Genomic DNA, 23,840 nt, shown 5'->3' on the forward strand with positions numbered 1-23,840 from the left:
TGTGACATCAGGGGTTCAACCATAATTTTATGAAGCTACGAGAATAATTTTTGTGCGCAAAAGTAAAAAAAAAAAAAACAGACGATTTTTCAACAATTCGTCTTCTCCGCGTCACCCTGTAGCTCCATTTTGGAGAGTATCAGCTGGACGTAAACAGTGCATGCTGTTCTGTGTCAGCTGCGTCACACGGCTCTCTTTCCTATGTTGTTGTGATTTGATCTGAACAAAAACCGCGTATCCGGCGTGACGCAGCTGACACAGAACAGCATGCACTGTTTACGTCCAGCTGATACTCTCCAAAATGGCGCTACAGGGTGACGCGGAGGAGTAAACTAACCCTTTAAGCTCTGCCCATTTTTTTTTTTTTTTTTTACTTTAATTTAATTAATTTCTTTACCTTTGTCCATACTACAGGTGCAAGATGTCTTACTCATCCCGAAGTTCCTCTCGTGCCACTGACTGTAAGGTCTATGTCGGTGACCTTGGCAATGGTGCAGCCAAAGGTGAGCTGGAGCGAGCCTTCAGTTACTATGGACCGTTGCGGAGTGTGTGGGTCGCCCGGAACCCTCCAGGTTTCGCCTTCGTAGAGTATGAGGATGCCAGAGATGCAGAGGATGCCGTAAAGGGGATGGATGGAAAGTGAGTCAACTTGAGTTCTACCTGCCTACATTTGCCATGATGCTACTGCAGCACATTTAACCCCCTGACCTCTTCAGGGAGCTCAGACCCGCAGGGGTGAGTGTCGGCGGTTTATCACTGTTCTTTTTTCCGCTCACAAAGGCCCCAACTTATGTGGTATTATTCTGGATGCAGAATAATTGTAGTGTGTTTGAGTTCAGTTGTTTTTCTTAGTATATCTGAAGTTAGCCTGAATCTCTGTGAAGTGTGTGGCTCTGAAAAAAACAAGGGGGGACACATATGAGTGCACCTTTGTTTGGCATAGAGAAACGAATAACCTTCTGATCTATAAAATCCTAGGGTGCTTTGTGGAGCCCGCGTGAGAGTTGAGATGTCTAATGGTATGTCCAGAAAGTCCCGTTATGGCCGTCCCAGCCGCAGACAGTTTGACCCCAACGACCGCTGTTACCAGTGTGGGGAATCTGGTCATTATGCCTACGACTGTTATCGTTTCAGCAAGAGGCGTAGTCGACGCAGCAGGTACTTTAATCAACCTTTTTTATTGTGTTGCTACCTGACCCTGTTGTATTATTGATAATCTTTCATTTTGTTTTTGTTTCTTTTTAGGTCAGGCTCCCGCTCTCGGTCCAGATCTCGTGGCCGGCGCTACCGCTCTCGTAGCCGTAGCAATGAAAGGCAAGTCCTCTCACTGCTCCAGCTGTTTGGAAAGATTTACAGTCTAGATATGTCAATCTGATTTCATTACTTTTTTCTTTTTTTTAATTGTATCTCCACTCTTTCTCAGAAGGGACCGTTCACCTTCATACTCAAAACGCAGAAGCAGGTATGCTGTGTTATCAGTCCTGTTTCTACCAACTCTAATTTCAATATGTCTGCTTACTGCTTTGATTTGCCACGGCACTTTTGCAGAAGCAATCTTTCTGTAGGACCCCTTGCCTTTCTAAATTTTGTCTTTGATCTCTGGGCTGTTTTTTTTTTCCCCTTAAACTTCACCTTTGTGTTCAAGGTCAGGTTCTCCGGCCCGCTCTAGATCCAGAACCCCTGTGCGGCGCTCGCGTTCACCTGTACGCAGGTCGAAAAGCCCTGTCCGAAGGTCCAGATCCAGAACACCTGTCCGTAGAGACAGGTACTCAGTTTACTCATGCTAATTTATTTCAGATTTACATGCATGAAATGAGATGTACTGGTGTTGTACTTACCTTCTGAATTGTTTGTTTTTATATTTGTAGTCGCTCCCGTTCACGATCTGGTTCTAGACAGAGGCAACGTAGTGTGTCCAGATCTCGCTCTCGGTCTCGTTCGGTCAGTCACAAGAAAGACGGGTAAATGCAAATTCACACAAAAGCGCATTTCAGTTGTGTCGTTCTTGTAGAAAATGAGCAGATTCTGACACTTTGCTTTGTCTTAGTCATTCCAGGTCTGCCAGCCCAAGGAGAAGTCCAACACCGGATGCTGACTGATCTGAATACTGATGCTTCACTCCCATTCCCCACCTTTGCCTCAGGGCTAAAATACATTTTTATCTCCCCATGATTTCAATACTGGTTCTACTGTAGCTACAAAGCTATTTCTTCTCCCTCTCCACATTTTAATGAAAGCTCCTCGTAAAAACAACACCATTTCCCTTACCTTTTACGTATCCCCCTTTTTTCTCCTCCCTCCTTCAGTCTTGTAAACACCTTTTTTTTTTTTTTTTTTGTGGTCAGTGATTTGTGGGTAAGGTGGTGAATGAGCTGTTGTGGTTTAGTCAGTGTATTATATGAGCTGAAGAGTATGCTGTGATTTGGTTGTTTATTTGTAGAGTTTTTTTGTTTTGTTTTTGCATTGAAAATGGCAATGATCTTTTTAATAAAGCTTTACAAACCCAACTGTTTCAGTGCAAAATGTTTACTGATCTGAGTTTTCTTTATTTATTTTTAGGGGTATTACTAGTTTAAATGGAAAAATAGTGAAATTTTCAACCAGTTGAAGTTTAATATACTTCCAGTATTCTATACTAGCAGTTTGTATTGATTTGTAATTGGCTTATTTGTTTTTATTACTGACTGTTTACATGTCTTCAGAAGTTGTTTGGTATTTTTACTTGGCCTAGTGTCAAGTTTCTGCTGTGGTGCCAATTGGCATGCAGAGTTGTAAAATTTCATCTCAACTTTTTGTTTAAACCATATTTTCAGCAAAATAATTAGTTATATCATTGTGACGTTAGATTAAATTTTGGTCATATCGCCCACCACTAATTTGACCTCATATCAGTTTACTCATATCGAGACCATTTATGTAGAATTGTATTGCTATTATGGGGAAACATTCTATAGAGATTGTAGGCACACTGAAACAGCTTACTTAAATTTTATAGGTGGACGGAAACCAAATATAGACCAAATATTTTGTATAGTTATATGTCCTTTCGCTTGTTAACATCAGCTACAGGTGCATCTCAATAAATTAGAATGTCGTGGAAAAGTTAATTTATTTCAGTAATTCAACTCAAATTGTGAAACTCGTGTATTAAATCAATTCAATGCACACAGACTGCAGTAGTTTAAGTCTTTGGTTCTTTTAATTGTGATGATTTAATTTATTGAATACACAAGTTTCACAATTTGAGTTGAATTAATGAAATAAATGAACTTTTCCACGACATTCTAATTTATTGAGATGCACCTGTATATCAAAACCATTTTTAGACAACACGAGAAATGTGTGAAGGAGACATTTAAAACCCAACAGGGATTTTTGAGTACCTCTCCTTGTTAACACATTGCCTGCGTGTTGGTTCAGTTTAGCGAAAACGACAAACGAGAGGCATTGCATAATCAGGTTTACACTATTATATTATAATACACTAGTAAAGCGGGCAGCCTAAAGGCATTTGGTGGACCAGACGGATTTGAACACGACTACGAAGCCCTAAAATAGTGTCTTGCTAGTCTTCTCAAAAGGCGCTGAAGCGCAGCCTTTCCCAATATTCTTTTTCCTCTCGCGTTCCCGCCTCCTCCTGCGGGTTGCCGTAGCTGCAGCAGTAGTGTGTTCCATTAGAACATTTTATTTGAGACAACATGGCTGCTGCGGCAGGCCATTATTACGGCGACGGAGGCAGAGCAACAAAAAGACAGAAAACAGACAGCGACGGAATGGCCACGGTACTTTCACTTTATTCAGTTTATTGCATTTCCACGCGTGTGGCGCTAGATCTTAAATTTTTCTCGTGAAACGCGTTTTTCTTTCATTCAGTACGTGATGCTATAAGGCTAGCTTGTAGCCAAACCTAGTTCGTCTGTTCAGTTAGGAGAAATAATTATTCGATTGCGGAGGATATAAGTACTAGCCACAAGATGAGATATATAATTCGCAGCATCTAATACATCTGTGGCTCGGCTAGGAGTGCTTTACTCAATGCTCATTCATCGTTCTGTTCAGTCAGATCAGCCTATGATGTAAAGCGTTCATACTGTATGTTACAGACTTTCACTCAATTAACTGAATGGAAAATGTGGTAAAGTGCTCGAGAAAACTCGAAAGAACGAGAATTTGTCAGTTTTCGTGCGAAACACGAATTTGAACAGAAAACTCTGAATCCGATGCTAATTAGATAAATTTTACTAGCCTGAACTTTTATTTACTACAGTATACTAAATTTTGCATAATTTTGGCGAATATAGTGAAACAAATGAATAAGTATTTTAGATATTTGCTTTAAACATTCAGAAAGATTCTGGTTTTACATTTATTGTTTGATTGAACCTTTCACTCTTCCTTTTGTATGTTCAGGAGGGCTATGACGACCCGCACAAGACCTTGCCCTCGCTTGTGGTGCATATAAGGGGGCTTATTGACGGCATCGCCGAGGCTGACCTGGTGGAGGCGCTACAGGAGTTTGGCACCATAAGGTAATGTACATGGAGGAAAAGAATCGTCCCTATGCCATATGGCGTCCTCAATCATTGTAATTTAAATCATTTAAAGTCATCCTTTGGCCTTCTTGGAAGTTGGAAGCTAAGCCCCCCGGTTGAGAACCACTGCTTGAAATGAAAACTAATTTAATAGTTGATTGTAAAATATTAAATAAAAGCCCAACAGAAGTAATGTCTTCTCTGGTATTAAAGTGTAAGTTTGGCAATTATGTAAGAAGTTAACAATTTGCTATTCATTGGTTTGCATTTTGCACTATTTCTAGAGAATTGTTATTGAAAGTCTGTGTATATATGCGTCTGTCTTTCAGTTATGTTGTGTTGATGCCAAAGAAGCGTCAGGCACTGGTGGAGTTTGAGGACACGAGCGGCTCCAGTAACGCAGTGACGTATGCTAACAATAATCAAATCTACATCGCTGGCCGGCCATCTTACATCAATTACTCTACCAGTCAGAAAATCTCACGGCCCAGCAACTCTGATGATACACGGAGCGTCAACAATGTACTGCTCCTTACCATCATGAACCCCATGTATCCCATTACCACGGTAAGTTGTTTCGATAACACCCATGATGGTGTAGCTCAGTAGACTATATTGCCTAGCTGTCTACGATTGCATTTGAGCTTGTCCTCATCCTTGTCTCTGTTGTTATTACATTGTAATTTCTTCTCTATAGGATGTTCTCTACACCATATGTAATAACTGCGGACCTGTGCAAAGGATTGTGATCTTCAGGAAAAATGGAGTTCAAGCCATGGTCGAATATCCTTGAACAAAATCTTCTCTAATGTGGTTTAAAGATTTCTGCACAGTGTATGGGTCTTATCACAAGAACAAAGCTTAAACCCTGTCAAAGTGTAGTTTACACTGCATGCTCTTGTTTACAATCGAAATATTGTTCTCCTTGACTTTTGGTCACATTTGACTCGGTCCAGAGTGCACAGAGAGCCAAAGCATCTCTCAACGGAGCTGAGATCTACTCGGGCTGCTGCACCCTTAAAATTGAGTATGCCAAGGTTAGTACCCCAAAACATTATGCGTATGATTCTGTACAGTGCCCTCTGCAGGCCTGGAGTCAATATGGCTAATTAAGTCATTCTGTTACAGGTGCACTTAATAATTTTGCCTTCATTATAAAGTCTACATCACTGTTGCTCAATCAGGAGGCTTCTGAGGGAGCCTCAACATGGCTTAAAATTATTTAAATTTTTGTTTTAAAAGTGAGTTTTAGACCTGTAAAATTTATGCAAGTTGATACAACCTTACAACAGTGTGTGCATAATGTAGTTATTTCAAGCTCTAAAGTTTTATTGGCTACAAATTGCGAGTAAAACATGAAAATCCTTATTCCTCCTTCAAAATACTCATTCAAGTCATATGAGACAAATGTTGATGACATTAGTGCATTGGAGTTATGAATGATCATAATTCATCAATTTCCATAATAATAAGAGTGGATGCAAGTCACACTGTGACTAATGGCTGTGCATATTTGTTTTTAAATGGTTATGACTACATATTACCCTGATTACTAATGAAAGCTCACTTTCTATTGTATAGCCAACCCGTCTCAACGTCTTCAAAAACGATCAGGATACTTGGGACTACACCAACCCCAGTCTGAGTGGCCAAGGTACCGTACAGCTCATGCACTCTGTCTGTGCTTCTTATAGTTTATGGGCATGGGTGTGTGGACAAGCCTCCTAAAGTGATGTCTTGGGAAGCTATATAGGAGATAATTTCCCAAGAATGTCACTTCAGTGATGCTACTTCATTCTTGTGTTCCTTCTGTTTGGATTACAATACAAATATTTACACAGTTGTAGTTGCATATAGACGTTCTTACGTGGACACGCATTCTTGCACATACACAAAAAAAAACAAAAAACACATCCGTTCATTTAAACCAAAAACATGCACTTGAGAGGGCCTGATTGCCATGATGGCAGAAGCACAAATCCTTCTTAGCTCATATAGACAGACTCGTCTGTTGCGCATGTCACCTGTTTTGTGTTAGAGCACAAGTGTTTCTCATATACACAAAAATCCTTAGAAGCAGACACTCTTTCACCTGTACTCACTAAGCATGACACTGCATCTAGCATATTACATGATGGAGATTTGATTTTTTGCTTTGCAATAGGGACAGGGTGCAGAATATTGGAGCTGAACTGCACAGTTTAGCTCCAATCTCAGTTAAATACTGAATCAGCTAATATTTAGGAGCACTAGAAATTCTTGAATGTGTGTGTTGGGCAAATTGAAGTTAGACCTCTACAGGACGTATGCCCTCCAGGAGCAGGATTTGACACCCCAGCAATAGGGCAAGTATTGAACAAGGTCATAGAGCCAGGCTTTATGTAAGAGACAGGTAGATTTATGAATGTAAAGATTCACAATGGTCCAAGCAAAATTTAATGGATCACTCAAGAACCAATTTAACCCAGATTGAATCCACTGTTCTATTGTAGATTTTGCATTCAGAATGCTTTTTTTTTTTCTTCCAAGGCTATAATTGTTTGTCTTTAGCCAGAGTTTATGTAAATGCTCTGCATTGTAGGAACAAATTCACCTTTGAACATGTTTGTAAATGTTCAAATAATGTGATTTTTTTTTTTTTTTTTTTTTAACTCCAGAGCTCTATTGAGGTGCAGTGGTTCATATTCAGTGTTCTCCACTTTTTCCTTATGCAAAATGTCTATGTATCAGGTCTCTCAGGGTAAAACTGCTGAGCTTTTTTACTCCTGAGTTGTGATACATTAAGCTTCTGTGCTTGAACTAGCTGCTGAGCACATTTTACATCCAACAAAACATTTCCATGTACTTAAGTTTCTTAAGTTTCACACTCGCAGCAATTCAACAGGCCACATGGAACAGTGAAACGGAACTCACAACAACTTTAAATGCTTCAAAGATGGCAAATTCACTCGTATTGAAGTCACACGGATTTAAAAAAAAAAAAAACACTCAAGATATCCTTCCACTCAGCTAACATCTCCATTCTCTACAAAGGTGGCGGACATCTGTCTGAGTTAATGACACATTTTAGGGGAATGGGTCTAATCTCTTTGGATAATACATTACAGCCAATCACTGGAGACCTTCGCACATCAACATCGACTGATCAAGCAGCAAACACATGAAGCAAAGTGGTACAGATACACAGAACAACAGAGAAGAATTACACAGATATTTTCTTCTCATGCCCTGCATAATGTCGTCATGTTTCTTGGGTGTTTGGGCTACTTTTGCTCTCGCTTCTCTCCTCTTTCCTGAGAACATCATGCGAACATGAAAAGCTGACATAACAGTGAAAACACACCAGATCAGGATTGCTACAACACAGGCGCCATGGTCAGAGACTGCCATGACAACATGCCAAACTGACATTGCTATGACAGCACACCAACAAACAAATTGTTTGAGATTTATGCAGAGATCAGCGAGACGACATTATCATCACGACACAAGCCAAGATTGCTCCAACACAGCGGCGGTGGTCTTGTTGCGCGCAGCATGACAAGCTGAGATCGTCACTACTCGCCGAACAAAGAGCAGACATTTGTCTATACATAACTAACAGAGATGACATCGACTTCACACCGTGACACATCCGAAACCGCATGATTACAGCTCTGACATCAACGTGAGATTGTCGCAAACACATCTTGCTAAAAATAGTGAAATGCACCAGACGAGACACTATGGGTGACATTAGCAGCAATACACCACCGTAACACATGGGAAGGACCGCAGCTGCCCACTGATCACACAGTCAGATCCTCCGCTCTCCCTACCCAAGCCCTGTCTCTTTTTGGACTGAAGTGCTTTCTATCTCTCATTTCTCCATCCCTCCTTCTCCACCTCTTCCTCTCTGTGTTGAATCTGTTTTATTCATTGGGCACGGCTGACCGTGTTCTGATCCCTGTGTTACGCCCCCTGTGTGACGCAGGTGTGGATTAGTCTGACCGCTGGTGGGGCATCTCTTCTAAACTCGACACCGTCTGCTATCCACCTTTACTACTACGGTAAGCACCGATGTGCCTGGAACACACCAAAAACGCATGCACCGGACTGGGAGAAATATCCTAAGGAACTGAATGAAAACGAAATCATCAGGAGTAGGGCGACTGGTAAAGAACATCACACTTCCACCATGGTGCCTGCTGCATTTGTTGTTTTGTTTGTTTGTTTGTTGGTCTTTAAATGGGCGTATAGCACACTGCTTGTCCTGGCTGGGTCAGCTGGAACTTTGTTGGTAAGATATGTTACGCCCTTTTAGCATGAAGTGAAGACCCTTGAATAACACTAAATAAAAAATCCTGTCTTTTTTTCCCTTTATGAGTGGATATATGTAGCTCTCTTTTTTTCCTTTCAGACTCTTTCAGTCTAGATGCTGTGGCATAAGTGACTGATATTTTTAATGTTGTCTTTCATCTTTAGCAGGTAACATTTCCTGTGACAGTGAAAACTTAGAATACTCCTAGTTTAACTGATCAAGCACTTTTAAAAAAAAGTTGACATGGAATGAAAATTCACTCTTTCTATCTTCGAAATGCATGTTATTAATCTTCAGAACAATTCATCTGTGCATATGTTGATTTATTTTTTTGTTTTTGATCATGTAAGTTTTAATCAAAATGTCATAATTCTGTCTTCCGTTAAAATGACACACTTCTCTTTGACGTATACCAGGCTTCTCCAATCATTGTCTACTTAAATCCCGCCCCTTCCTTATGATTGACTGCAAGTTTTTATTTAGATCTACCTTTATCCAATCAATAACTGATAGACTGAACCAATTCCTGCTATTTGTTTTTTCTTTTAGTTAATCTGTTTTACTCAGCAGAAAAGATCTGTTGTTATTTTCGTTATATGATGACTTTTAAAATTGAACTCTAAAAAGACCCACCACCTTTTTATTCCGCAGCCTTGTTCATTTGTCTAGCTTGAGTCAACATGAAATCAAAATTGAATCCCATTAACTTTTCTTGGCTTTTATTTTTCCAGATTTATTGGTGCACATTATTCCAAATGCACATTTTATTTCCATGTAAAATATATAACGAGAACATTGGAATAGGTCAGATTTAGAAAATAAAATGGGTTGCAACAGTTTCATTTTGACTTGCACATAAAGACCCTTAAACCGCTTCCTTAGTATTTTATAAAATTTAAGCAAAGTTCATTCATTCTGTGTTCACTTAAATTCCTGTCTAAAATATGTAGGTAATGTGTTTATCACCAAGTATTGTTGTAGTAGCCTCTGCTGTCCTTCCATGTGAAACCTTGTATTATGACATTGATGTGGTTTGGGTGTCATCTTATTGGAGAAGACCATTTGTCTTGGTCTTGCTGGCAGGCAAACTGATGTAACCATATCTAGAACTCAGCTACTTGCCTGAAGTGTTTATTCATTCAGACCACTTTTTTCTGGAACAGACCTCTAATTTATTAGTACATGTCGTGCGCTGCTTTTGAACCCCTCTTGGAAGCTGTTTATTATAGTCTGAACCAAGAGTAATGAACAAATGCATATTTAATTTTGGAAGTATAGTAATTTGGTCATGTTTGTGTATATAATTTTATTACTTAATTTAATCTGTCTGTCTGTGCAGATACCGATGCAGATGGCAATTGGAACAATTCACAAGGTGTGTGTTTGGTTGTGAGGTCTGAGAGAATGAAAAACTGTACATTTAGCTGAATTTGTCTTTGATCGACCTGATATGTTATTCAAAATCTCCATTATGGTTTAGTCTTGCAGTAGTATTAACAGCTAATGCTCACTGCATGTCACTCCTTCAACTGCACCGCCTTCCCTTTTCTTTTGTGTTTGCTTTGCACTCTTAATGTTCATAGCAGTTGAGATGTTGTATTGTTGTTCTGTCTCTTTTTCTCAGACCCCAACGCTAACCCAAACAAGCGGCAGAGGCAGCCAGCACTGCTGGGGGATCATCCACCTGAATATGGTCAGTCTGATACACATTATCAATTGGTTCAACTAGAGGCATTGAAGGCAGTGCCTCTCGCTTTATAGGTTCTTATGGTGTATGTTTAATTATTATTTTTTTCTCTAGGTGGTCCTCAGGGTGGCTATGGTCACTATGATGACACCTATGGACCACCTCCCCCACCCCCTCAGGGCAGGCGCGTGGGGCCCCCACTGGGACGTGGCCGTGGCAGTCCCCGGTATGGTGGGGCGCAGTACGGACACGGACCTCCTCCGCCAGAATACAGCGCTCATGCTGACTCTCCTGTGGTCATGGTGTACGGTCTTGAGCCCACCAAGATCAGTGCAGACAGAGTTTTCAACATATTCTGTCTCTATGGCAATGTGGAAAGGGTGAGTGGGTGATGGGGTTGTGGAGCTCATGATCCTAAGCTGAAAAACCTGTAGGTTTGGAGGTGATCATTTCATATACACTACCTTTTAAAAGTTTGCGGTTGGTCATTTAAAAAAATTACTGTGCTCACCAAAGCTGCATTTGTTTGGTCAAAAATACAGTAAAAACAGTAATATTATCAAATATTATTTCAATTGAAAATAACTGTTCTGTTTTAACATATATTAAAATGTAATCTATTCCTGTTTTGGCAAAGGTCTTCAGTGTCACATGATCCTTCAGAAATCATTGTAATATGCTGATTTGGTGCTCAAGAAACATTATCAAAGTTAAAAACTGTTGTACTGATTAATATTTTGTGGAAACCATTTTGTTCAGGATTCTTAAAATAGAAAGTTCAAAAGAACAGCACTTATTTGAAAGAGCAGAGACATTTAATGAACTAAAGATTTCTATCACTTTTTACCAATTTAATGTGTCCTTGCTGAATAATTACGGTATTAATTTCTTAAAAAAACAAAAAAAACCACTTACTGACCCCAGACATTTGAGCTGTAGCGTATGTAGCTGTTTGTCTCCTATTGTATTGAGTATTTCTGTGTGTGCTCAGGTGAAATTTATGAAGAGTAAACCAGGCGCTGCAATGGTGGAGATGGGAGACTGCTATGCCGTTGATAGAGCCATTTCACACCTTAACAACAACATGCTGTTTGGACAAAAACTCAATGTCTGGTGTGTACCATTGAAGTGTTTTTGAGCATGCATTTCTATTATATATCTATTTTAATATGTATTTTTATTTTGTCTTTGGTTTTTAATTTTAATTGATTTATTATTTTAAAATAATTACATAAAATAATTTATTTTTATTTTTTTAAAGTCCTTTAGTCCTATTGTACTTGTCAAACTGTACGAACATGATGATCATGTCACACTGGGATCTCAGTTGTCATTAATGTCAGACTGTACGACAGTCGAGACGTGCAAGAAAACTTGTCCGGAGTTCTACATTACCAACCCATACACGTTCAGTGACTGCGAGCTGCATTGCACGCGGGGCTGTAATGTTGGCTATCATTAAAAGTATATGAATGGCGGCAATACCGGCGTATTTAAGAAGAATAGTGTAAGCAGCACTACACACCCACATGAAGACAGCAGCGCAACCGGTGTTTATCATAGCAAAGGCAACGTATCATATGAATTCCGTGTGCGGAGGACGAGAGCGTCGGAGTTTATGCGGTTAGAAGAAATATCTAGCATTAATTCTGATCATGGCTTGTCTTGAAAAACTTGACGTTCGTCGTAGGAGAAGTCACACTGCAGGACTGTGCGCCAAATCTTCTGAGTTCTGACACTGCCAGAATTTCGTCGGAGGTCAAATTTGATCGCTCTGCAGTGTATCCAAACAACAGGCCATAATGCCAGGTCAGTCATACCAACTAGAAGATGGCAGTTGTAGTTTTAAGGATTTCCACGGCAACAGAAACAACCGTTTCAGCACCGCTGAGCAGGCAGCCAAGAACCGCATCCAGCAGCCCAGCAATGTACTGCACTTCTTCAACGGTCCACCAGACTGCACTGTTGAAGCTTTCACTCAGGTCAGAGGTGTTATCTGTCACTAGCTTTGTTTCCATCACCCTGTTTTTATGCGCATTTTAAAGTACTGCATCAGAAACGAGTGATGGAAACATACGCTCACTTGAGGTTGTTTTTGACTTGTGCGAAAAAGGGTTAATGCGAATAATGGGAGATGGAAACGCATTTTGTGAACAAATTCCTCCATGCGCATCAAAAAAGTCATGTGACTTTGCACTATGGGATGGCATAACCTGACTAACCAGCGGACCGATCTCACTTCACAGCATCTGAAATGTTTTTATGGTCATTCTTAAATGCCCGGGCAAAGTCTGCCTTCAAAGTATTTCTGTATAATCATCTTACACACGACTGATCTGTGTTTGATTTTTATGTGCAAATGTTGTTGTTGTTTTTTTTTTAAATGTGAGTTGGTGAAGTGTCTTGTGCTTTAATAATGTAGGTGTGTGTGGAATTAAGAGAGTTTAATAATCTTTTCTGGACCTTTATCTACAGATTTGTGATGAGTTGGAAATCAAGAATCCAGTCAGCGTCAAACTGTTCACTGGGAAGAGTGAGTTACTAATGAGTTTAATGTGTTTGTATATAAACAGTCAGTTTACTGTGTGTGAATTATATGGTAAAGTGTATCGGTGGTGTATGTTTGGTTCTGCGTAAATACACGTGTATGTGTGTGTGCTCTTGTGTTGGTGGAACCTCAGGTGAGAGAAGTTTATCTGGTCTGTTGGAGTGGGAGTCGGTAAATGATGCTATGGAGGCTCTTGCTATGATTAACCACTACCAGATGAAGAACCCTAGTAAGTGAAACTACTTGGCTGGCTGCTGTGCATTTTTATTCTGTTCTAAGTTTATGAGCTGTTTGCGTAAACCTAAATCACATTGTTCCTTAAATCTTATCTATTTTTTTTTTCCTCAGGCGGGCCTTACCCATACACTCTTAAACTGTGTTTTTCTACTGCACAGCACGCCAACTGAACCCATAATAACAACTATAAACTTTGACTCCCAGTGACCTTTTGAGCTCAGCGCCATAGCATGTCTTATCTCATGACCTGGAGGGAAAGAATGGGACTGTTAAGATTACCTTTATTTCCAGAATATGACTGGACTCAATGTTTTGTATCGTTTCATTTTTAATTAAATTTTTTTTTTTACATATATTGCTATTATTATTATTATTTTTTTCAGTTGACCGGTCTTATATAACAGTAAATTTGTGTGACAATGTATTAAATTAGTGAAGACATCATTGTGAAGAGTTTGTGTCTTGTGCATATTGGCTTGCTGTTGTGCAGTAGAAACAGACAGGCAAGCAACTGAACACAAAATCCAGGAAATCAACACATTTGTGATATGTGGTTACAGTAAGGCCATACACTGGACAGGGTAGTCTTGGCTATAAAAGCAAAAATGTTGAGCTCACATTTTGGTTACACCACTTGCATGAATTCAGTTAACCTTTTTGATCTGTAAAGTTATAATTATTATTATACATTATTTCTGAAGTGTAGTACATTTGTAGACAACAGATCAAATATTGGTTGTAAGATATTTTTTTAAATTTAATTTATACTTTATAATGCAAGAATGCATTGAATTGATCAAAAGTAAAGACATTTATGATGTGACAAAATATTTGTATTTCAAATAAATGCTGTTCTTTTTGACTTACCATTCATCAAAGAATCTTGGTTAAAAAAAAAAATCATGGCTTTCACAAAAATATTAAGCAGCACAAGAAATGTTTCTTGAGCACCAAATCAGCATATTAGAATGATTTCTGAAGCATCATGTTATACTGAAGACTGTAAAGGCTGCTGAAAATTCAGCTTTGCCGAATTAAAATGCAAGTTATATTTTAAAATATATTAAAACAAAAGTTATTGTAATATTTAACAATATCACTGTTTTACTTTATTTTTGATCAAGTAAATGCAGCCTTGGTGACCTCTTTCAAAAGCATTAAATCTTACCAACCCTGAACTTTTGAATGCTAGTTGTCTTGTAATTGTAATAGGTGTTTTCTCCATTTAAACAATACTTCACAGAATACATAATGTGCTTTTTGGTATTCTTGCAAGATCTTGCCTTGTGACTTTTTGGACCACTCTATATAACAAAATATACGGTTACGGTAAAAATTAATATAGTAATGGGAACTGTCTGTTGTGCTGAAATTGATAATTCATTCTCACAGCTACTCTTTTTGAGAGGTCAAGAGTATTCAGCTGCAGAGTTTTAACAGTTTGACCCCCAAACAGCTTGATACCCGATGCATCACAAATCTGTAGCTGAAGATCCAAAAAAGACTATTAAACTATAAAAAATCCACACACCCTCAGACCATTAGCACAAGACATCTTTGTCCAAATCTGCTGGCCTGAAACGGATGGGGGTCCAATATTATATAACTGCAAACCCGGAGAGAGCTAAACGTGACAGCAGTCTCAGACTGCAGGTCTCAGGATCTTTTGAATGTGACACACTGATGCAATGTTAACTGAAGGCGCCCTCTACTGGGGTTACAGCAAAACCACAACACCACTTGCCTGAAGGGCTTTGAAGTTTCCTGAAATCTCATGAAACCAAATCAAGTGTTTATCTTTCAGTAGATTAAAAATGGAACAATATTGATGACGTCTTAATGTGAATATCCCCTACCTTTAATATCACCTGCTACCGACTAGCAATAGCAAGTAAGAACTAATGGTTTTGCCAGGTTATGTAAATGAAAAAGACAAGCCCTTCAGACCCATACCAAATTTCTGGAAATGAATCAACAAGGGAATGAAAACTAGGTTTGTCAAATTTGTACATGGGGTAGTGATGTGCGCGTTCGAAACACTGCTTCACGAAGCTTCGAAACATTTGTGAATCTTTTGTTCCGAATCAGTGTTTCGGAGCGCGTATCAAACCGACCAGGTCACGTGATTTTAGCAAACGAAGCTTCGTTACGTCACACTGTTTCGAAACGTTTCGAAACTCCGATGGTTCACCACTAGGGGGTTTTGACCTCAAAGTGAACCCATGAACCACTTCTGGTTGCCCAGTTAATCATGTGACATGAAATCCCACGAAATGTTACTATAAAAAAATAAAGAATTCAGGGCCAGATGTTGTGGGTTAAACAAAAGATAACACAGATGATATAGTTAAAAAAAATGTATAAAAACATTCAGTACTTTCAACCTACAAATCACATCATACCTTAAAAATAACTAAATGAGCTTACGATAGAATTAAATCCACCTCCTTCCCCTGACTTATAACACTCCTCTTGCCTGCTGGTTTTTATAGACAGCTCTAATGAAAACACTTAATTACATAAATCAATTCACAATTAATTTAGTTCATTGTGTTAAGGGTTTGATTATACTTAAATAAAACACATAACACAAGCACTAATATTTAATAGTATTGAAGTGTTTATTATTTATTTTTAAAAATGGTATTTCTAAAAAATAGAAGTCGCCAGCATGTATTGTTTCAAGTGCTTCGAAACATCGAATCATTTTTCGAAGCAATTGGTTCAATGCTTCGAAAAGCTTCTTTTCTCCCATCACTAACATAGGGTCCTTCGAAGTTATGGCAAAACTATCTTTTTTGTTTCTTATCTTGTTTCCCAGAGCCAATAGGCACAGAAATTAGGTCACACTGAACAAAAATTGCTTATGATCACTAGGACTGATTGAAGATTGAATAAGTCGGGCAACAAAAAATGGCACCAACAAGGAATCATTTTAATTTCAGGGTATACATCACACAGCAGCATCAACTATAGTCAATTCAAGGAAGAGTCGGTCTGTCATCATTATAGCCCATTACTGAAGGGTGACATCACTCTACATGAAGGACCATTCAACCAGAAAAACTCTGGATAAGTTATGCTTGCAGAAACGCCTGTTAGATGGATTCTAGCATGCATTCTTACACAAAGAAAATTAGATATTTAACTCTTCACACACACTTCACCTTCCTTTGCCACCTTTGAACTAAAATTAATATCTGTCACATAAAAGTCAGTGTTGGGTGGCTGCAGTTCTCTGTTCATTGATGATTGAAATGGACTCCTCTTCGCTATCTTGATTTTTGAACGCGTGTGTGTGTGTGTGTGTGTGGGTCTTTAGAAGAAATAGGCAGTCTTGATACTAAAGTGGACAATATGTGAAGAACAAGATCCGCTGTTGTTCTCTGACTGTGCTGTGGAGGGGAAAAAATACAGAACAAAAACACAGAGGATTAACTGAACACATCAAAATAATAATAACGAATCAGCTCTGTGACAGTTACCTGGAGGATATGCAGGCCTTTTAAGGTAAGAACGGCTAGCTCTCTCAGTCCGTCACCATCCAGGTCAAGATAAATCAGTGACAGCAGGGGACTTTTAAAACTCCGTCTCCACAGCAACTGTAACTTATCTTCAAAAGCTCCCATTGGTTGGTGAAATTTGTAGCACAGTAGGTCCTGTAGATCACAAATCAAACACATAATTGCGCATACTGGTAAGCTGCTTGAATTTCAGTGTGCCACCACACATTTTAAACTCTTACATTGTGGTATACTTTTGTTCCACAGCAAGTGTTTCTGTACTTTAAATACAGCATTGTACCTGTCCATATGTTCCCAGCAACAACTCATGTTGTCCATCAAAGTCCAGATCAGCAACAAGAGCACAGAGAACTGCATCGCACTGGCCGCTTTCTGCCAAGCACAGCTGTCTGCTCAGTCCATACTTCTCCACATCCCTGAACACACACATGCACACATTTATTTTACACTCAACCAGACACATGGTGCAGAACAAGCAACATACTAAAAAAGCTCTGACCTGTAAACAACAGCCATTTCTATTGCACTGGTTACCAACAGGTGAAATGATTCCCTTTGACTGCCTGTGGGGAAAAAAGCCAAATAAAGAGCTTTCAATAACAATAGTCTGGAGATCTTACCTGTCATTAATAATCTTACATAAAAAAAAAAAAAATTAAGCTTAACTCAATAAAAATGTTTTTGAACTTTATATTCATCAAAGAATTCCTGAAAAAAGTATAATAGTTACCACAAAAATGTTTCTTGAGCAGCAAATCAGGATATTAGAATGATTTCTAAAGGATCATGTGACACTGAAGACTGAAAATTCAGCTTTTCCATCACAGGAATAAATTACATTTTAAAATATATTTAACTATATATAAATAGATATTTGAATTTCCTTGAACAGCTATTTTGAATTGTAATAATATTTAACAATATTACAGTTTTTACTGTATTTCTGATCAAATAAATCTTATGGCGAGCATAAGAGAACCCTTTCAAAAACATTTTTTAAAAAATGGTAACAACGCCAAACATTTCTGTATGAAGCCCTCAAAAGTATGAACTCTTAAACTCTAAATTTTTATCTAAATATGAATTCAGAGTGATCTGGATGCGAGTTCTTTACTCTAGACATTTTAGACAAAGGCCTAAACGCTCTCTTTGTTTTAAGTATGGTTGATAACTGTGATCATTTGAGCTGTATAACTCACTCTTTGTATCAGTGCTCTGGTGCTGCTGTTTCGAAGGGAACAGCAACACAGTGCAGATGGGACTGTCATGCTTCACACGCCAGTTTTGGAGAATCTCTAATAAAGCAAATGTACAAAGAAAGCCAGAACTTTTATCATCATCATATTACATTTTAAGAAGAGGAAAGTGTGTAAGTGTTTGTTACCCACCAGGTCCCTTTTGGTTGACAAGAGAAAGTCCCACAGAACCATTCTGACATCCAAACGCAATGAGTCGCCGATTTTGTTCAATGCTTAAGACGTTTAACCATAACACACTGCAATGCAAACAAAATACATACTAATTACCATCAAACATCTTACATAACAACATGTCTCATCATCGAAACTTGAACTGCAGAAAAATAAACACTCACTTGCTTGGCAGCTCCTGCAGCTCAGGAAAGAGTCTTTCTACTGGCTGTTCCTCAAACTGGTGCAGAGACGCATTCTACTATCAGACATTGACAAGGAAATTCAAATCTTTAGTATAAGAGAAGGACAAGAAACCCTTAACAATAAGAAGCCATTACTCTGACATTTCTAAGCCAGGCTGACCTCTTTGTAAAGATGTATGCACTGATCATTCCCACTGAGAAGAAACACAGTCTCACTGGATCTCCACAATGCACCCTGCAAACCCCCCCCCCAAAATAAAAAAAATAAGAAAACACACTATGTTTCATCTATTCAAATATTAAAAATTCCAACATATAAACCTTACGACTTCTTTTATAGAAACACAATGACATACTCTATGTGATAAAGCTGGAACAGTGTGAACTGGAGCGCCAGGTTCAGACAGCTTTCTGTCAACAGGATGGAAGCCTCAGATTATTAAGTATAACATTTTGATCTCATTTGTTCCTTTATACCTATGAAGACTGTCATCATACTAATATAGGTATAATTTAAACCACATAATTTGTGTATACCTCTTGGTCTCAAGACATGCCAGTGCATCAATTCACTAACTAAAAAATATTTTATATGACTCACGTGCAATAGACTCTAGGTTAAATTTTGACCCTGGTTCATAATCACAGTAAATGTTGAGGAAAGGAGTTGCTTTATCTCCTGATCTTCTTCTGCAGGTCCTGATATCTGAAGCACACCACTTTCCCCTTCAGAGGTGTTGCCAGTAACTCCTGCTCGTCTGCCTTGCATAGTCCGTATATGTTGCTCTGCGAAGGAAAACGACTAAAACTGTCTTCCACCAATGGACACGTGCCTTTTATATCCGGTAACATATTACGCACAATCTCAACCAAAAATAAATATAAATTCAGTTGGACCTTACTAGACTGTCACGCAAGTGACAAAAAAATAACAACATCCGGGGCGGGTTTGTGAGTAAATTTGACCAATCATCTGCGTCTTCGCACTGCTTAACAAATCATCTTGTTTATGTATGTAACCTTGGTTCCCTGAATAGGGAACGAGATGCTGCGATGACGTCATCACTTTGGGAACACCTCCGGTGTGACGAATATGTCTGAAGCTCTTATACCATCACGCCAACTTTCGGCAATCTGACCAGCTTTTCGTGTGCTACGGTGGTTGTGCGAAGGGTCGGGCCGTGTCAAAACAGAGACTTTCCCACTGGATTGTGGACGCTATCACGGCTGCTTATACGAGCCAAGGTTTGGAATGCCCCTTTCACATTAGGGCCCACTCAACAAGAGCTATCGCCTCCTCCTGGGCGTGGTCGAGAGGTATGTCTATTCAAGATATATGCTTTGCAGCCGGCTGGTCTTCCCAGAATACCTTCGCCAGGTTTTACAAGCTGGACGTTCAGTCCTTAGCCTCCCGAGTGCTGTCGGTGAGTGACTGATTCACGTTTATGCTACCTCTATTCGTGTGTTGCTGCCTCGATTATCATGTTATGTGTTATGCTGTTTAACACCGTTATCTCTGTGCAGCCCCTGACAGTAATGTTGTTGCTTCTGCCCTGTTCTCAGCGCAGCCGTTATTAATGACCAGATATGCAAATTTCGTATGCCTGGGCATTAGACGCTCATTGGCTTATCTCCACCTATCAGCTGCAAGCCCGCCTAACAAGCGTCGCTATTGGTTGGGAATTGTGTGTGTTCTATCTTCGCTGAGTGTGTAACTTGTACAGGCTGCTCGTAGCCTCTCTCACGGCGGGATTGAATATCGTTCCCATAACGGAGAAATATCTCCGTGATGTCTCGTGAAAGCTCGAGAGGGAACGCTCCGGTTACTATCGTAACCTCGGTTCCCTGAGAGCGGGAACGAGACATCACGGTGGTCGCCGTGTTCGCTGCTCGATCAGCTAAAGCTGCGTTCAGTATCAGATTCTGACGTAATTGTCGCGTGCACCGCATTTTATACTGCCTCTCGAGCTCGTCAGTATTTGCATGCGATTTGCATACTTCCTGTCAATTGGCCAGTCATTTGGACTGGCGGGAGCCAACAGGACTTCAGGAAAGGTTGGAAGGGAAGGAGTTCCGTCACGTATGCTCATTTATGCGTGCTGCGCGCCATTTCATCAGATTTTACACAATGACGAAGGAAGCGCTATCGAAGGTACGGAACGGCCAGCATCGCAGCATCTCATTCCCTATTCAGGGAACCAAGGTTACATACGTAACCGAGATGTTCCCTCTCATAGGTTCACTTCAATGCTGCGATGACGTCATCGCTTTGGGAACGCTATACCATCACACCTGACGTACCAAAGATAGCTGGAAGACTGAGGAAAGAGTCTGCTCAAGCGGAAGAGACCCGGGAGCCAAGAGCCATCCTCACGTCCAGACAAGTAGAACTTGATGAAAGTGCTAGGAGATGACTAACCTGCCACAGCACAGACATCTCCTATCAAAGGCCCTTTAAAGAGAGCCTGAGAAGAAGCCATTGCTCTCGTAGAATGAGCACGCACCTCTAGAGGCAAAGTCACTCCACGCGCCTCATAGGCTAGAGATATAGTCACTATCTGACCCCGCATAGCAGGGGAGAAAGCCTCCAACCACTTGCTGAAAGCGAAACGTAGTCGAAGCAGCCTTAGGATTAACTAGGCCTAGGAAGCAGTAAGATTAACCAGCCTTGGGGCAAAGTCCATACAAGAGGAGCTGACAGAGCCTGCAGATCCTCAGTCCTCTAAGAGAGGATAGGATTACCAAAAAACTGCTTAAGGTTTCAAAGTTATCTGACAGACTTAAACGGCTCAAATGGATGGCCTGCCAGGCCTTCCAACCGAAAAATAGGTCCCAAAAAGGAATCTGTGCTGGGCAGAAAGGCCTAAGCTGTCTCGTCCCTGCATGAAACGGGAAACCAGAGGGTGACATCCCGCTGAAACACCTCTATGGGTAATGCTCAGCAGATATGGCAGCCACATAAACCTGTGGTAGGTCCCTACAGGGTAATGGACTGGGTCCAGATTGTGTCCATTTAAGGGCATACAGCATCTCGTGGAGGGAGCCTTAGAATTGAGAATAGTGTCTCTAATCTCTGCCAAGAGACCGGACACATTACAACTCCGCTCACGGGTTACACCCATTAGTTCCAAAAATCCTGATGGGGATGTCCAAATCATGCCCCGAGCCTGAGTCAGCAGGTCATGTCTGAGGGGAACCTCCCAAGGGGGTCGGCTAACAGACTGACCAATTCTGAAAACCACGTACGAGTGGGCCAAAACGGCACCACCTTACTCTGAACAGAATAGTTTGGGAGCAAACGGGTCAACGGGGAAGGCATAAGACTGGTCCTGGGCCATTCTTGGGCTAGAGCGTCCACACCCAGAGGCGACAGAGGAGACAAGGAAACCAGAGCGGGCAATGACAGGATTAACTTCTGCGTCAGCATCTTGAAATTGCTTACTCCAAGCACAAGGTTAGGTGACGCAAATCCAATCAACCCATAGAAGCTGGATGGTGTAACCATACGACAGCCTGGTCCTCCCTCATGAGGCCCCGAGACACCTGAGTTGCAGGAAAAACCTCTGAAACAGGAACGAATACTAAAATCAGGCATGCCAGCACCAACCACAGAGTGGGGACTTGGATGTCAACATAGACCCTGCACCAATGGCTTTAGGGCTATCCTCTCGATCTCCAAAGCTAAGGCGTGGGAACGGTCAAAATGAGTCCGAAATGCAGCAAGCGGCGGAACAGCTGATAGAGAGGCAAACACACTTGTAGGTTGCCCACATTCATACACAGTTCCAGCTCAATGCAACAGCGGAGCTGAAAAGAACAGAGTAATTAGTCATGCAAACCACTGCTTGGTAGCATGAAGCACCCAACATCTCTAGTGCACAATAATGTATGCTGCAGTCACATAATGCAGCCAGTCATGTGAAGTGAGTGCTGGTAGCAAAAGCACCGCATCAATCACATGTAGTAGGCTGACCATGGTGAGCATTAATAGCTTGCCATAAGAGATACTCGTAAGGCCCTTTCACATGGGATGCGGCACACGTGAACTCATTCACACAGTAGCTCAGCTCAGTGCATCTCAGTTGGGATGAGAAGAATAATGATTAGTTATGCAAATAGTGTTGGTAGCCTGTTATTGCCAAAAACCATGTTGCACGACAAATGTGTGTTGCAAAACTCCACAGAGCCAGCTCATAGCACAGAGTCCACTATTTGTTCCAGCTCAAAACAGCAGTGGAGCTGAAAGAATAATAATTATTAGCCGGGCAGACTAGTGTTTAGTAGCATGAAGCGCCAAAAACCATAGCGCACGGCAAATGTCAGCTGTGGAGTCCGTGCTTAAAAACAGTCACATGAACAAGAGTTGGAAGCGTAAGCGCCAAATCAATGTACGTGCGTTAATTAATGCAGTGCAGGAGTAGAGACAGGAAAAACCCTGCTCACTCTGCAGCCCGAGTCACTATGGCATTAGGTGTAAAACAGCTTGCCATAGGAATTTACTCTAGATATGTGTGCTGCTCACTGATTTGCTCCAGTTCAAAGCATCAGCGGAGCTGAAGGAAAAATTAACAGCCGGGCAGACTAATGCTTGGTAGCATGAAGCGCCAAGACCATAATGCATGACAAACATCCGCTGCAGGACTCCTAGAGTCTGTGCCTAAAAGCAGTACACGAAATAAGAGCTGGAAGCGTAAGCACCAATTCAAATGCACGTGCCTGCATTAGTGCAGCGCAGAAGTAGAGAGAGAGAGATAGGAAAACCTGTCTGCTCAACTCTACAACCTGAGCCATTATAACAATGTTAAAAGAGCTTGCCACTTAATGCTTCAGCTCAACGAACAAGAGTTGGAAGCGTAAGCGCCAAATCAAATGAACGTGACTGCGTCAGTGCAGCGCAGCAGGTAACGTTAGAGAGAGAGGGGGAAAACCGCCAGCTCACTGTTATAGCTTGCTGTAAGTGATTTGACTAACCACCTGACTCACGAGGTGCTCTTCTGATGAACACACGCGGTCCGGGGAAGAGAGCGAGAGAGAAGGGGATTAATTCCGTTCTCTCACTCTCTGTACACTCGGGCTCATCGCCGACACCCCAAGCGTCGAGCTCGTGCGGCGCCTCGGCAACCGCAGAACTGGAACAGCGGGGGTTGAACGAACATCTCTCCTTCCTCAGAAAGAGAGCGAGCCCAGAGCGCAAATTACTCACAAACACAGATATCACGGATACAACAATAGATAAAGGCCGCAAAGCGGTCTTCCTACCTGTTTCCTCGTGAGTCCGTGTAACATGCATCCATACATACCGGAAAACTTCTTTCCGATATGATTCGCTTCCTGAAGGAATTAAAATCTGATGAAATAGCACGCAGCACGCATATATGACATATATGAGCGTATGCT

At 40.7% G+C, this 23,840-nt stretch overlaps 2 protein-coding genes and 1 pseudogene across 7 annotated transcripts in view; 2 read left to right on the plus strand and 1 right to left on the minus strand.

The window, feature by feature from the left end:
- The window catches only part of LOC107757551 (serine/arginine-rich splicing factor 7-like), a 7,245-nt gene extending 4,914 nt beyond the window's left edge, over positions 1-2,331 (plus strand). For 3 of the 4 annotated variants that reach the window (XM_016575066.1, XM_016575068.1, XM_016575067.1), the window contains exons 2-8: positions 415-639; positions 979-1,158; positions 1,246-1,314; positions 1,424-1,462; positions 1,646-1,771; positions 1,869-1,961; positions 2,048-2,331. In XM_016575066.1, coding sequence (XP_016430552.1) covers positions 422-639; positions 979-1,158; positions 1,246-1,314; positions 1,424-1,462; positions 1,646-1,771; positions 1,869-1,961; positions 2,048-2,099 — 777 coding nt within the window. In that variant the 5' untranslated portion in view covers positions 415-421 and the 3' untranslated portion in view covers positions 2,100-2,331. The remainder of the gene's footprint in view (positions 1-414; positions 640-978; positions 1,159-1,245; positions 1,315-1,423; positions 1,463-1,645; positions 1,772-1,868; positions 1,962-2,047) is intronic. The other variant, XM_016575069.1, reaches the window with a different exon arrangement.
- Positions 2,332-3,597: 1,266 nt separating this feature from the next.
- On the plus strand, positions 3,598-13,745 carry LOC107757553 (heterogeneous nuclear ribonucleoprotein L-like). Of its 3 annotated transcripts, none has more exons than XM_016575070.1 (14): positions 3,599-3,782; positions 4,411-4,529; positions 4,862-5,099; positions 5,230-5,315; positions 5,473-5,569; positions 6,114-6,186; positions 10,172-10,207; positions 10,457-10,525; positions 10,634-10,899; positions 11,511-11,632; positions 12,300-12,501; positions 12,995-13,052; positions 13,189-13,296; positions 13,416-13,745. In XM_016575070.1, exons 1-14 carry the CDS (start codon positions 3,699-3,701, stop codon positions 13,472-13,474), a joined length of 1,617 nt encoding a protein of 538 aa, XP_016430556.1. In that variant the 5' UTR covers positions 3,599-3,698; the 3' UTR covers positions 13,475-13,745. The 3 variants fall into 3 exon arrangements, with proteins under 3 accessions (XP_016430558.1, XP_016430556.1, XP_016430557.1); XM_016575071.1 differs by having other exon boundaries at positions 13,201-13,296; XM_016575072.1 differs by lacking the exon at positions 10,172-10,207 and having other exon boundaries at positions 3,598-3,782.
- Positions 13,746-16,226: 2,481 nt separating this feature from the next.
- LOC107757510 (kaptin-like) lies at positions 16,227-21,781 on the minus strand (annotated as a pseudogene).
- Between the last annotated feature and the right edge of the window lie 2,059 nt (positions 21,782-23,840).

This window comes from Sinocyclocheilus rhinocerous, unplaced genomic scaffold (genome assembly GCF_001515625.1).
Source record: "Sinocyclocheilus rhinocerous isolate Xijiao unplaced genomic scaffold, SAMN03320098_v1.1 scaffold984, whole genome shotgun sequence".
In the NCBI taxonomy this organism is placed as follows: domain Eukaryota; kingdom Metazoa; phylum Chordata; class Actinopteri; order Cypriniformes; family Cyprinidae; genus Sinocyclocheilus; species Sinocyclocheilus rhinocerous.

Bases quoted from the DNA above. Each gene is read 5' to 3' on its own strand.
- LOC107757553 (XM_016575070.1), top strand. From the start codon at position 3,699: ATGGCTGCTGCGGCAGGCCATTATTACGGCGACGGAGGCAGAGCAACA. The intron at 4,530-4,861 runs GTAATGTACATG...TCTGTCTTTCAG, and splicing joins CAGGAGTTTGGCACCATAAG to TTATGTTGTGTTGATGCCAA. The intron at 10,208-10,456 runs GTGTGTGTTTGG...TCTTTTTCTCAG, and splicing joins CAATTGGAACAATTCACAAG to ACCCCAACGCTAACCCAAAC.